Source organism: Lepisosteus oculatus, chromosome 2 (genome assembly GCF_040954835.1).
Source record: "Lepisosteus oculatus isolate fLepOcu1 chromosome 2, fLepOcu1.hap2, whole genome shotgun sequence".
In the NCBI taxonomy this organism is placed as follows: Eukaryota; Metazoa; Chordata; class Actinopteri; order Semionotiformes; family Lepisosteidae; genus Lepisosteus; species Lepisosteus oculatus.
In genome coordinates, this window is record NC_090697.1 from 46,009,971 (window position 1) to 46,025,223 (window position 15,253).

At 38.1% G+C, this 15,253-nt stretch overlaps 1 protein-coding gene across 1 annotated transcript in view; it reads right to left on the reverse strand.

Annotated features, from left to right (window-relative positions):
• ppp2r5a (protein phosphatase 2, regulatory subunit B', alpha isoform) overlaps positions 1-15,253 on the reverse strand; it is a 109,500-nt gene that overhangs the window by 52,364 nt on the left and 41,883 nt on the right. Inside the window, exon 2 of the mRNA XM_006625914.3 lies at positions 7,410-7,606. Within this exon, the coding sequence (XP_006625977.1) occupies positions 7,410-7,606 (197 nt within the window). The remainder of the gene's footprint in view (positions 1-7,409; positions 7,607-15,253) is intronic.

Below are 15,253 nucleotides of genomic sequence, written 5' to 3' on the forward strand. Positions count from 1 at the left end.
TGTTCAAATACTTACAATACTTAAATTTGTTTTTAACAAGAATTCAGGATACTAAGTGTCAAACTAGGTGATCCCATCTTGTTAGTATATCATTACAATCTTACTTGACTTCTTGTGATTTGTTATCAATATATAATTTCAACAGGCAAGCATACATAATTTAAAACTAACCGTTTTGGTAAAAAAGCTGAATTTCCAAAGAAATGTGAGCAACAGCTGTCCAATAAAAGTATTCCTTTATAAATCAAACTAGCAGCTTTAGAAGAGATCTAGAGAGAAATGTAGAAAGGCAACCAGCTGAGACTGCAGAGCTGTTTTCTTTTTCTTAAAAAGACAAGTTAAACAGAAGAGCTGCACTTTCTGAAAGAAATAATAAGCACTTCAGTTATGCCATTTCGCAAGAATAAAACAGTTGTAGCTGAGCAATGAGAAAGTGGTGTTCAACCATCACGTCCAAGTTGAAGTTCTGTTAATTTATACTACAAGAATCATTAGCATCTTGTACTTTACATTCCAGGGAAATAAAATGGCTGAAGGATTGAATTCTCATGAAAAGCACAATATATACACAAGGGTATTGTTATTATTACTATTATCAACTGTAATAGCTGCATTATAGGGAAAAAAAGACAGAAAATATTTTAAAAACACATTATTCCCACCTTGTTGAGACTCCTAAATAAATGAATGCTTCCTGCAGGGCCAAGCTAAACAGGTGGGAGGATTAAACATCTGGTTCGAGTGACGTTCAGAAGTGCCCTCTAATTTCAGGTCCCCAAGAAATCATCCCACACTGTGATGAGCAATGGAGCACACGATTTCTAAAACTAAAGGGGCTTCATTAGGGAAATCTGGCCTCACACATGCATGTCCTGATTCCCCTGAAACTATATGTGCTGCTGGCCCCAGTAGAGGACAGTACAGAGAAAGGAGTATAATCAGGCAATGATGCCCTGACGTGCCGCTAACTGGGTGAAACCAATCAGGAACTGTTACTGACTGCATCTACAGTATGATGGTCGTTATCAAGAAAATAAATATGTGGAAAATACTGTACAAGTATTAGTTTAATTTAAGAAAGCACAACAAAAGTAACTTTGAATTAATTTTCCTGATATTAGTGTAATCAATTAAATCATTGCAAGCAAAGACTTGGATAAATACAGTACCAAATATACTTATTTTAAACTTAGAACTTGATAGTTGATACTGAACCATTTATACTGACCATTTATAGCAAAAGAACTACAAATATCTTTGGTGTAGTGTAAAAAGGTAAGTAAATGAAGATTGCTTTAGTTGTGCCCTACAATAGTTGGTTGCCTATGATTAGACTAGATTAGAGGATTTGAACACTTGGTTGAACTAATTTTGTATTCTGATTTTTTTTTAAGTAACAGGGAATACTCTGGATTTTGAAAAAGAAAAGAAGAAAACGAGATCAGGGAAGTGAGAACACAAATCAATACACAAATCGTCTCGCCAACGTGCTGGAAGTAACACAATTTGCACAACCTTGAAAGATTAGTAAACCATACCAGGGAAGAGTGCTTATATGCATTTTGTCTACTCACATTACACAGCAATGCATGACAAATGCCAAAATGAACAAATTAACCTAAGATGAAGAAGAAAATAAATTGTCACAGACATGCACTTAGTTAAAATGTTACAAACCAGTATTTACTGGTATTTACCATCATATTTAGCTCATTACAATCGGAGTTCACAGCTCAAACACCGTAAAGGCTATTCAATCTAGTGACTTTAACAAAAGACACTTAAACCTATATTCTTTGGTGAATGTTAAGGAGGAATTCATTGACATTCTTGGCCTGCTCAATTTGGAGAACGAAACTTGCTTCAAATCCAGTCACTAAGAGAGCTGCTTCTCCTTACCGGGGTTTTGAAAGGCTGTGATCTCCTGTAACTTCAGTAAAGAGTATAGGAAAATGGAACAGCAAGGGCTACACTGGGAGCAGATTAGCAGTCAGACTCAAATCACCCTTTTAAGTGAACCTAAGGGTGTCTTGACGTAATGGAAGTGTGCATTCTAGGAGGTCAGGGGAAAGGTATCCTCCTGTCCTAAAGTAATCTTGTCTAGTCTCATTAGAATCCAGCTCACCTGTGACAGATAAGAGATAAAAGGAATAAAATCCTTTCATGCTGACTAGGAAGAGCTATGTTGTCAGACAGTGAAGGACAGAAAGGGATGACATCTTTGTTCTTCAACAATTTCATGATTTCATGATAGCTGGCAATGAGATAGAAAATCTTTAAGGGAAAATGGTTCTGTTGTAGGCAGAACAGCAAAAGCAAATGTTGCTATGGCATCTTCTGATGCTTCTTCTTTGTTGTTTTGTTTGCTCTGTAGTTACTCTACAATGAGGTGTGCAGTAAGGTTGACCAAACTAAGCCCGGCGTAAAGAGTCTGTATAATAATTTTCTTACACTGATAATAACCTAATCCTGATTTCTTAATTAACAAAAGCTAGTTTCCAAAAATAAATACAATACAGTGTATGTTTAATCACAAATAATGCGTCGTGTGTTCAACCTTGTTTTCTTGGAGGAAATGCATAGTTTGCAATCTGCCAGTGCAGTCTGTCATCACATTTAATATATACATATATGTTTATAGTAAATTATTTAAATAAATTAGAGGATGAACCGGCTACATTATATTGAGAATGGTACAAATAAGATATTCCTGTTAATATCTTCTGAAGATTGAGGCAGCCTGAGCTGTAGTGCTTTCGGATACAGTACAGTAACAGAACAAGCGAGCTGATACAGTGCTGATAAATAGAGGTCAAATAAAACACTTCAGCTTCAATGCAACCTCCAAGTAAATGGCAAAGATGAAGGATACCTTGCACTCAAGAAAAGATTACTGTCTGCTGAAGAGAAAACACCTTCATGTCCAATCTGTCCTATAGTTCAAATGTTTATAATTTCAGAAAAGAAAGACAAAGATCTCACATGAACACATACTGTAGGCTCCCACTGCAGAGCAGTTTGAATTAAACCTTGGTTATAGAAAAGATGCTTGTGCACAACACCGAGTGTTGGAAATGTTATGAGTAAATCTATATAGATGTGCAGCTAAATATACACAGATTTGCTTTTCTGCTTCTTCAGACCTTATTTGTAAAAGACCTTGCAGCTCAATTTACACACAGAAACACAAAGTCTGCATAGAGAGAGCATCAGTGTACTGTAGGACAAACTGTGAAGCTATGTTGTTGCTAATTGGGACTGAAGAGTAATGTGTAAAGATGTCTTCCAGTTCATATCCCTATTCATACTCTTTGCCTGTCCACTATGAACATTGCACTGGGATGTTTCCAAATATTATGAGACTAATACAAAGGTAATCAATCACCCAAAACTTAATCCTTTATAATTATGCTGTAATGTACTGTCTTTTTTCATCTAGTATTTTGATGGCCCATTGCAATGAATGTACAAATCCCAAAACCAGACAGCAGCCGAAGAGGAGGAAGTGTTTGCTGCCTGCAAGATAACCCAAATCATACATCAGGAGGCCAAAGGCACAGCGATGTCGTTTGACGCAAAGGTGCAATCATACCCCTTTTAATGTGAACGTGGTCAACTGGTGCCGTTTGTCAAAGGCAAAGGAGAGGTAGACTGCCACACGCAAAACAACAAGATCAGATCAGGTTTAATGTGCCAGCTCACTCAAAGCAGAAAATAATATACCTAACAGTCCAAAAACAACATGAGACTTTTTTTTTTACTTTCAGCTACAAAGCACGCAAGTCAGTTTCTGTGAAACTTGTCAAATGCTCTATTATATGACAAAAAAGCCCATGCAATCCTTCAAATGCTTAACAGAATTGCTTGCAATCTTTAGAAGCTCCCTAGGAAACCAATGAACAAAGAGAAATGTGCATTTCCCTGTTCACACCTAAGTGCCTGTATTTCTAGACCTGTTTTCATAAGGAGACAGGGAATTAGAAAGTAAGGGAATCGACCTTTCACAAGGATGCAAGAGAAAAGTGTTTCAAATTAGGACCATTATCATTCAGTTATAGACCTAAAATGGGTTGAACATACAGAAATATGTTTTTAATTTACACTGAAATTATGTGAACTGAATTGCTGTAGAATGCACAAAGCCCCCACTTTCTGATAACAAAATCTTTATTATAGCACTGGTGACTGTACTTCTGCAAACCCCTTATGAAATACAGTATATCAAACGAGCCCCATTACATATGCATTAAAGAATCTGAGTCTTGTTATTGCAAGTCTGTCCCCTCACAATGCTCTATGGGATAAACATTGAAGAGGACCCATACAGTGTCTATAGATTATCCCTCAGCGTATTTAATTAGCATTGCCCTTGGCAAGCTCTAGATGCGTCAGAGAAGCAGCTCACTTGTATGGCAATATGAGTCACACTGATGCAAGAATAGCAATAGGCCTAAATATTTTTGGAGAAAAGATAAGTCAAAAAGTACATGATCTATGTATGACTTTATCAGTCTTTTGCAGAATACAACAAATATTACTTTGCTTCCTGTTAGAAGTTTTATTTTAAATTACCTTGCATAAATTCAAATTCTGTTTATCCACATGCAGCTCATGGCACAGCAGATACAGTATATTTCCCAGGCAGGGAAAGATTCCATTACTGGAAAATAACCATCATTTTCTGAATTAGTTTTTGAAGAGGGCAGCATGGTGGCATAACAGTTAGCATTTCTGCCTTGCTGTGTTGGGGCCCTGGGATCAATTCCTAGGGTGCTATCCACATGGGGTTTGTATGTTCTACCCATGTTCACATGGGGTTCCTCCAGGTGCTCTGGTTTCCTCCCACAGTCCAAAGACCTCCTGGTGGTATAAATGGTTTTGGTAAAAACTGGCCCTGGTGTGAGTCAGTGTGTGTTTGTGTCTGTGTCTGTGTGTGCCCTGTGATGCACTGGTGTCCTGTTCAGGGTGTATCTTACTTTGCACCCAATTTTTCCCAGGAAAGGCTCTGAGCTACCGTGACCCTGAATTGGATAAGCAGTTATTGAAAGTGTTGTGATGAGTATTAGAAGACATGCCAGATTTGTTTTGCTCTTTAGTGATCTCTTTCGCAAAAGTTATTTCTTTTTTCTGGATAAAAGTGCATGACAGGTGTATAATGGGTGGCTCTGTGGGACACGTATTAAAAACTACAGAGGCTCCATCAACAGGAACACCCAAAAAACAAGAACAGCCTTTAAGAAAATTATGAATACCAAAGGCATTGACTGCACATACTCTAAAAACAGACATAATGGAAATATAATGATGTTGGGTCTTTGTATTTACACTTTTTCCACACTGCTCCTCATGGAAAAAAAAACATTCATTAAAGTCATAAACATACTCAACCACAATTTACGCTTCTCAAGACCTTATTAGACAATGTTAATGAGGGTTACCACACAAACTCAAAACTCATTTTTAGCAGAAAGACTCCAGCTAGTCGTATTGAGTTTACAGAATCTGAACCTTTCAAACCATCTGAAGCTGTATGGAATCCAGGGGTATGGGGTCTGAGGGGTATTTAAACTTGAAAACCCAGAATGACATATAAGTAAAAAGTAAAAGGAAAAGTAGCAGATGGAATTTTGTGAGAATCTGAGATGAACAGATGATGAGCCACATGGATACCATATCCTTTCCTTTGCACAAGCCTCTACACTCTCGACTGAGTAGGATGCTGTTGAAGAGATGGCTTTTATCACTTCTGCAAAACACCACTTCTCTTAGTGATATTTTAAGGTTACAGAAAGAGACTAACAGAAAACAGAAACCATTATATGCATTTAGCCTATGAAAAATACTTTTAGAAAATGAGTGTGCTCAATTTCGTTTTGATTATGGGTTTATACTGCCAAGATGTAAATCAATGTGTCCTCTTATTTCAATCCCACACTTTGGCATCGCATCCTGAATCACTTTAAAAGGGAGAGGCAAGACTTCCTCACCGCAAGCTCAGTGAGAAGGAAGATCAACGCCTGCTTTAAATCCTCATTAGTACACAGACTAGTACAACAGACAGTTGAAAAGACACTGAATGCACTTTTTTCATTTAAAGCATAGGGTTGGGAAGCAGGGTATCCTAAAGGAGCTATACACAACAGAGCTACAACATGAATATTGAATGTCAACCTGTTGCAAAGAATTCATATTTTGCTTCAGGAACTGGCCACATCTCTGAAACATAGGAGTCATCCATTGGCTCTGCTTTTCCAGTGTGGTTATCATGACACAATTTTGCAAAACCAAGATGGGAAAATAGCACTCTTTTGAAGTTCAGCAGATTTAGCTAGCAGAGCCATCAGTCAATAAACACTCTCCAAATCTATTTCAGCTTAGCCCACTCAGACACAGGCCTCTCTTTTCGAATCAAAGGCAGCTACAATGCTCTTGCAATGCTCAAGAAGAGTGACAGAGCAAGTTAAGGAAGTGCTCGGTGGCATGGCGAGCTCATCTGAAGGAGCACTGGAAAGTCGAAACAAGTTGCCAGTTTTGAAATGGTGGAAGTTAACATTTGTGGTATCCTGAGGCAGAAGCTGAAGTATTATGCGGGTTTGTCGTATATTTTTATAGACACAATTTTGTAGCACCATGACCCCCAGTTCAGTACATTTTACTGACATAATTTCTTCATCCCTCACTAACATCAATTTATCAAACTCAGCTTGAAAAACAATGGTAATAACAGCATTGCATTTCACCATATCACTCTGCAACTCACAACTGGCAACCCACTGAAGCTAAGCAGGTGTGAGCCTGGCAGTACCTGGATGGAGATCTCCTGGGAAAAACTAAGGTTGCTGCTGGAAGAGCTGTTAGTGGGGCCAGCAGCCCTGCGGTCCATGTGGGTCCTAATGCCCCAGTATAGTGATGGGGACACTATACTGTAAACAGACACCATCCCTCAGATGAGACGTAAAAACAGAGGTCCTGACTCTCTACAAATCCCAGGGCGCTTCTCGAAAAGAGTAGGGGTGTAACCATGGCATCCTGGCCACATTTCCCATTGGCCCCTTACCAATCATGGCCTCCTAATAATCCCCATCTATGAATTGGCTTCATTACTCTGCTCTCCTCCCCACTAACAGCTGATGTGTGGTGAGTGTTCTGGTGCACTATGGCTGCAATCACATCATCCAGGTGGATGCTGCGCATTGGTGGTGGTGGAGGGGAGTTCCCATTACCTGTAAAGCACTTTGAGTGGAGTGTCCAGAAAAGCACTACATACGTGTAAGTAATTTTTATTATTATTATTCATTATTATTATCAACTCAGTCTTACTTCTCTCCAATACTATTTAAGCCATTTGGAACTCTTTTTGCATCACAACCAGCCAGTGTGACACAAGGAAAAGAAACGAAGCCACCTACCATGTTAATTATGTCGGAGTAGGCCGACTCAACCAGCACGCCCCGGTTCGTAGAGACAAAATCCACCAGCTCGTTCAGTGTCGCGCGTTTTATCTCTTTGCTCTTGAGGTCCGAAACCGAGTCCATGAAATCGAACAACATGCAGCACTGCTGCAGCTTTTGGCTGAAGAGCTCCTGCTGTTCTGTTGAAGGGGCATCTGAAAAGAAGAACAAAAGGTCACGTCAGGGCTTTTGCTGACACAAACCAAACCCAAATGGGGGTTCCCAAACCAAGCCCTGCTGTAGCAGTGGTCTGTCATCTGACGTGCCAGAATGCTTGTGGGCAAAACTACTAAGTGCACAAACTGGAACAGCTTTAAACAGGGTTTGCAGTGAAAAAAATTACAGTATGAAGCAACATATTAATTAAAATATCTATGGTTGCTAATTCTGTAAACAATCATACTTACTCACAAGTATGAGCCTTATCTTTTCCTCATTCATTATGGTCTTAATGACCATTACCTTTTCCACATTCATTATGTCATTTAAACAGGCTGCTACCGGACCCTGACAGCAGTGGTGCCAGCAACAAAGAAGTAGCTGGTGCCAACCAGAAGAGGAGAGAGGAAAGCCATTAAGGCCGAGTGGAGAAATCCAAAGCTAAAAGCAGAATGTGACCAGTCAGCTCGGGGTGTAATTCAGTGTGGGAAGTGATCCCAGGCCTAAAGCTTACATCATTCTTCGCTCCAGCCCAAAAAAAAGCCAAAATCAAGGAAGATAAAGAGGCTACTGAACTCTTCACACTTGCTGCCAGAGCTAATTCGAACTTTAATTTCCCTTAATATAAACCAACAGTGATTTGAAAAGACCAAGCAAAACCAAAATCCCTTATTTAAGGGCTCTTAACTGAATTACCACAGACTGGAGCTCCCAAAATGTCCTTGCTGACACACCCGAAGCCTTTTAACACTATACTGCTGCTCAATTAACAACTGCATTCTCTGAGGCACAGTACTTAGTGCAGTTCAGGTGCAATTCAGAAGTTCTTTAAATTTCTGAGAATCCTGGGATTGGTAAGTGTAAAAAAAACCTACCCTGGGGTATAAAATAAGCATGTAAACCTTTAATTGTTTGACGTACATGATGTAATTATAAATGAGTCTAATTAGGAAAAGTCTTGTTTTAACACCCCACTGCTAATCAAAGGATTTTTTAACCATTTTCTGAAACACCACGCCAATCTCATCCTGCAGAACGAGCACACATAAAATGCCCACGTTACAGGAATGATGAATGTCATGTGCATGAATGTTTTTAAAAAGTAAATAAAAATTAAACTTCTAAGAATAAACAGGGACTTAAGGTTGTTGACCCACAGCAAGCATTTTAGAGTCCAATTACAGAAAAACTGTTAGGTCTGAAGTCCGATGAAAGCACAAGGCCTTGGAGAATGAAAACAAACAAAACATACAGGTGTATTTTTTCTGATGCTACAAAATGAACAAAGCTATAGTTTAATGTCAAGATAGGGGACATTAGCACACACTCTAACAAAACAAAAACTAAAGAGCACCAAGTAAAACTCCTATTATACTGTATGTCAAATTTGGTAGTTTACAAAACATGCAATGCCAGTAATTCTGAAGGGGAAAAATACTAATACAGTAGTGACAGTATTTTATTGGTAATAAAATAAAACTATAAAAGATTGGTTATGTTGTTGATTTACTTGGAAGACAAGTTATCACGGTAGCCGGATCAGCAGTCAGAGGTACTCCTTTGTATCGTGTAAACAAAGCAGTACCTTTGTTTTTAATTTCCCTTGGTCCTGAACACTGCTGAGGAATTATAGCATCCTGTCAGAACAATGCTCATCCAATGCTTGACACAGAATACTGAGAGAACATACAGTATAATGCTTATTCCATGCATACAGTGGCTGAAATGAAATCTAAAAGTCTCAGTATATTAGCCCAGATGCCCGTTTAAATGAACAGCTCCCCTCTGTAGAGCCACATTTATCTCAATTTTCAATCAACATTTTAATGAAGTAGTTTCAGTTAACGAAGCATAGCATTATTATAATAAAATCATAACTTAACTTAGAGAACCCTTTTACAGCAATTTTTGTCAAGAAGAGTGTTCTCATTGTGGCTTTTGGAGCACATGAAGTATTCCTAAAACATTTATTTAAAATATGACATTCCAATTTAAAACAATTTTATGGGTATCACAGTCTTTCAAGGTCTTGACATTTTTTTTTACCTCTTTTTTCCCCCATCTGTACATGTGGCGTTTTCATGTTGAGATAAACCTTCCATCTTCCATGGCAGTTTTTATTAAAAGAATCTCAGCCTGTACATTTTCAGCAGCAAGTTAGGCATCTTACATTAAGAAAATTTGTGAACACTGTGCTGTTATTGCTTTCCTCGTTCCAACTCTGCATATCACCTGTATATTCTGATATGCATTTATCACAAGCAGCACGTGTAAATTTAAATATCCACATTTTTACACCTATGTGAAGCTTTTGGATTCACCTTTCATGTTTGGGAATACAATGTTTCATTACACACCCCTGATAACTGGCTTATGTGCTTCAAATCCCATCAGAACCTTGTGTAGATGAGACCTTTATTACAGAAGCACTATTTCAGTAGTGCTTCTGCACTACTTTATATTAGAAGTAACATTTTCAGAATTCAAAGGGGAAACAATTCCTTGAAAAATTAAAACTGTACTGTAACTTCGGTCTTTGATCAAATGTGTCCTGCAACATAAGCATGTACAGTAGCTGTCACAGGAAAAGACCCAAAGTCTAACCCATTAACAGGATGGCTTTTAATGCTTTTTAGTTCTAGCACAAACACATCACCCCCTCCCTTTTACTTCTTCCAGCTCAACTGCTACATGTGACGCCTTAAGCTCTCCCAATTACTTTCTGAAAATCTGAGAGCAAATTCCCTTCATGGGCAACAGACTCCCTCTTCCTGTAAACCTATCCTGATACATTCTGCAGCAACCAGGATTTATTTATATTCCCACAGAAAAGCACCTCTAGGTCTGCTATATACAAAGTATTGCTATGGCCAACGTTTATAGAATCTGTAAGCTTCACCTTATTTAGGAAATATAACAGAACGTGGCTTTCTACAGAATAAATAAGATTCACAATCACCTAAACGATTTCAAATGTTCCATATAAAATGCTGAAAAGGTTTATTTATTCTAACGTGCATTGCATGACTGATTTTAGAAAATTAATGCAGAAATGAAGATATGCTGGTCATCTTTATTCACATTTCCAAAAGGCATTTCCAGCTTAAATACTACAAAGGCAAAACACCAAACAGTGGATTATAATAAAATATTAACTGGATGAATAGATGCATCCTGACCACAGTGGTCCCAATGAGTCATGCAACAAATCTGGGAAGGAGACTACACTTCATGAAGTGTTGCTTTCTGCAATTCTTCCAACAATTCTGCCCATGACCACTCCAAAATAACAATAAAAAACAGTGACTGGGGAATCTTTTTAGAAATGTTCTCATAATTCCTAATTTCTCTTTGTTACTGGGACAATACACCATTGTTTCATAATAAAATGCACACTGAACATTTCTGTTTCACCTTTGATTGATGTGTGGCTAATTGTTTTAGGAGGCCTAACTTGGGGTGAGTGAGAAAAGCAGTCTATAATAGCCTGTTTTATTCTGTTGGCATGGCAGAACGACTCTTGCAAGTTTCCAAAGGATGTGGGGTATATTTTAAGGAAGGTTATAAAGCACATGTCCATCTTAATGCAATGACCCTGCTACCCTGGTAACTACTGACGGCATATTTGCTTTCAGAGCACTAAGTGTACTTTGTACTATGAGCCACATCAGTCTAGTTACTTCTAGAGTATCAGAGTTCTTCAATGCAAATGACAGGATATTTCAGAGCAGCTCTCCGATGAAAAAACAGAGACTACAGGTAACCACTTTTTGCTAAAACAAAAATGTTTTCACTACCATTTCACTTCAAAACAATTCTACAGTATTGGCAAAGTTGCACATCTGTATAACCACTATTGACAGTATTCTACTGTTGGACATGGTCAATAAATATGCAGTAATTGGATCAGAAGCTGTTGAAGGGCTGCAGTTGTTTTGTTTTTTTTAATAATGTTAAGTCATTTCCAGATTCAAAGCTGTATACTGTATTAAAGACATCAACCCAAACTGACCCCAGTGTGACAACAAACACCAACTGGCAGTGAAACACATTACATACAGAGAGAAGCGGAACAGTACAGTATCACAAAGATGATGAAGGACTTTATATCAGGGGGATTAGCTGCAGTGCTGCCTACATAATATAATAATAAAATAGAGATCTAACTAAAAGGCAGTACATATACAAAAAAACTCGAACGTGATAAGGCCGATTCTGGATCCTCATCACTGGGCTGTTTCTTTTTTCTGCTGTGATTGCAGCGTGATTTAAAATTGGATCTGTTACATTTTATTTTTCCTTGCTTACTTTCCACCAAGAGGAGTTAAATCAGTAGTTCTGCACAGGTTTTTCCCCAAATTTAAATACTGAAAGGTTACAGTCAGTTACACACAGCTAAGCAGCCAAACTCCCTTCTCCGTTTTTTTTAATGTTAAGAAAAGCAGTTTCTTACATTCACTTCATCACACCTGAAACTATACAAACTATAGTGCCCCTTCTAATACGAGTGTTCCAGTACATCCAATTAGTCCCGCGCAGCTTTTGTACAACCGCATTAAAGGAGGATGAATTCCAGTGTAGGGCACCATTATTAGAATATTATGAAACATAATTATTAGCAATAACACAAAGGATAGGAGCACCACGATGGAACAGTGGTTATCATTGCTGCCTCACAGTGCTGGGGCCCTGGGTTCAATTCTCAGGGTACTGTCTGTATTTGCATTTGTATGTTGTCATGGTTTCTCAGGGTGCTCCAATTTCCTCCCATAGTTAAAAGACATACTGGCAGGGGAACTGGGTTATAAGTGTGTGCCCTGTGATGGACTGGCATCCTGTCCAAGATCCACCCCACTTTGTGCTCTTTGCTTGCTGGGTTAGTTTCTGGCTCCCCCTGGGACCCTGTACCGGATAAAGGAGTTTAGAAGGGTGGAAGGGTGAATACAAGGGTTAATATCTATTTGCATAATGCAATTACTTACATTCCATATCTAGCATAGCCTTAGTTAAAAGCTGTATTTTTTATACAAGATTTTATCCATGATCTAGGATAAACCTAATTTTCTGCAACAAGATTTTACACATTTTTCAGTGTACTTGGAAAAGTCACAAGAAAACTTCCATGTCAGAAAGGACAACTTAAACTCCTCATTATTAACAACAGATGTCATAAGGACAGAACTTGCATTGAATTTCTTTTGACATTCTTATGTTACTGTACCCGGTCATAGTCTTACAGATCTGCCTGGTGATAAGAATAAGTAACAAGACTGAACATGCAACAGAAAGAAGGGACACAATTTAGAACGTAAGCGGGAGAATACTAATTAACTGCTAAAAGGAGTTTTTAGGGAATGGGTGTTTTTCACATGGCAATAAGCTGCTATGTGCTGTCATTGAACCTAATACATTGGGATCTTCAAGATCAAAGGCATAAAAGTGGATATGAGGATGTGAATGAGCAAAAAAGGTCCGATTCATCTGGTCTCACTACAGTCTCTATGCTCACACAAGATCTCCATTCACTTAAATAGGGTACTTTTATACATATTTTCCTTTACACAGCTTAAACCCTTGTGTGTTCTGAATTTTAGACTCAACATTAGAATTTGTATTATAGAATGAAATAATGTTTTACTTGTTTTCTTTCCTGAAAAGACCATTTTACTTCTGATTTTTTTAAAGTAAAGAACACTTTAAACTATCACAGTTCTGTGTCTGCCAAAAAAATCAAAGCCGCTACATACAAAGTCAGACAGGGCTAGGTTGCCATGACAACATGATTACGTTAACACACTCTCGACTGGAGGTTGGCATTTAAAGGTGTAGGTTACCCTTTCTGTCTCTCTGTCACCTAGGTGTAGAGCCTTGAAGTGGAATAGTGAATACCTGGTATACACCAGATTAAAAGCTGTACATGTATGGAGTGTGTAGAGGTAGACCAAATCAGACCTCTGTCCTTTAAAACATTCTCCATATTCTGGAAGAAGGATCTCCCTCTTTGACAGGTCTTAAAAAATTGTTAATTAATATTTAAAACGGTGTAAATATCTGGTATTTGGTCTTCTTCGCACCTTCTAATATTCAAAACTCTGCTTTTGTTAGAAGGTTCTAAATATTCAAGTCACTATAAAAGCTGTGGTTTATTATTTTATGCAGGTTGCAAGGCTCACACAAAAACTGTAAAACAATGAAACATAATTCAGAATGGGGACTGCCTAAATATAGCTAGATTGCAGGGCCTTCTATACAGAGTTACAAGAGTGTTTGATTTCCTGTGAAAGGATGGAGACAGAAAGGTCAGTACTATCACAGTTGAGGTAAAATGGGGGGCTATCAACTGGAGTGATCTTTGAACCCTTAGTTCTCTAACACTATTACTGGATATTGTCGGCCTGTCTACCTCAAGTTTCAGAAATTTAAATGGTAGGGTACATTTTTATAATCCTTCAATAGCAAGTCTTCAGTATATGATACAAAGGTTTGGATAAGACATCATGGCAAGAAAATGGACAAATACAGTAGACCATGGATTCAAATGTTCCTGTAGTCAAACAACCTTATATAACATCTCCTGGTATTGGCCATTCTCACTACCAATTCTCAAGGAGACAACGAACAATGGTTTGAATGTGTATCCCAATTGCTAGCGTTACTTCAGGACACTCAGAATTCATTTTCTCTCCCACATTCACATCTTGAGACTACACAGGGTTTTGAAAGTTTCACAGTTTTAACCATCACAAACTAAGGAAAAAAAACAATTTAATTAAAGATGGAGATCTGTTTTTTTCTGTATGTTAAACATGATTACTAACAATCATTGCAGGTCTGGAATTTTGACGTTGGTAAATTTTAGTCCTGTGCTAATGTAACGTGCAAACACAGATGACATGTGGACACCTGTCCATTTTCAAAGCCACTGCCCTGCATTTCTTTTCATTCTGTCCAAATCAAACATTCTTGTTCTAATAAATACTCACAGGTACATCTGAACTAAACTATAATTGAGGAAAAAGAGAAAGCAGAGAACTTAAAAATTGAAGCTTTTAATGATGCATTTACTAAATCTGTGGCAAATATGTAACACGCCAGGAAATAAAAAGCCCATTAACCTCACCAAGGTAGCGGTAGCCTTCAAAACAAGAACATTCATTCAATTTAAAAAGCATTCTCGGTCTCAGACAATTCTATGAAGTGCTTTAAATCTCACCGCACTTGTTATTTCACAGTTTCTTTTTCATGATAATTTTGTTTTGTGTCACATACAACCTTTGTGCTATGTTCCTGCAACAACAAAAAAAAAACATTTACATCTGGTTCTCCATTAAGAGATCACGTGCAAAACTGCTTCCTCTGGGCTTAACTTTCCATTTAAAGCTCACTGATTATTCCTATTGGAAACTAGCTGATGGCCAAACCTAAGGATCCTATGATTTCCAGCTTTGTGCAAATCATACTTAACTGAGTACATTACTGCACCAGGATTCCTCTCACACAAAACAACAAAAAGTAAATAGATTTGAGCCATAAAACCTCAAGGAGCCAGAGGTCATCCTGGTTTCAGTAGCTTTAATGAAGTATTAATGAAGCATGTGACTCCTCCCCAGATGGGATGGTAGTCCATCGTAGGAATTTTCCCT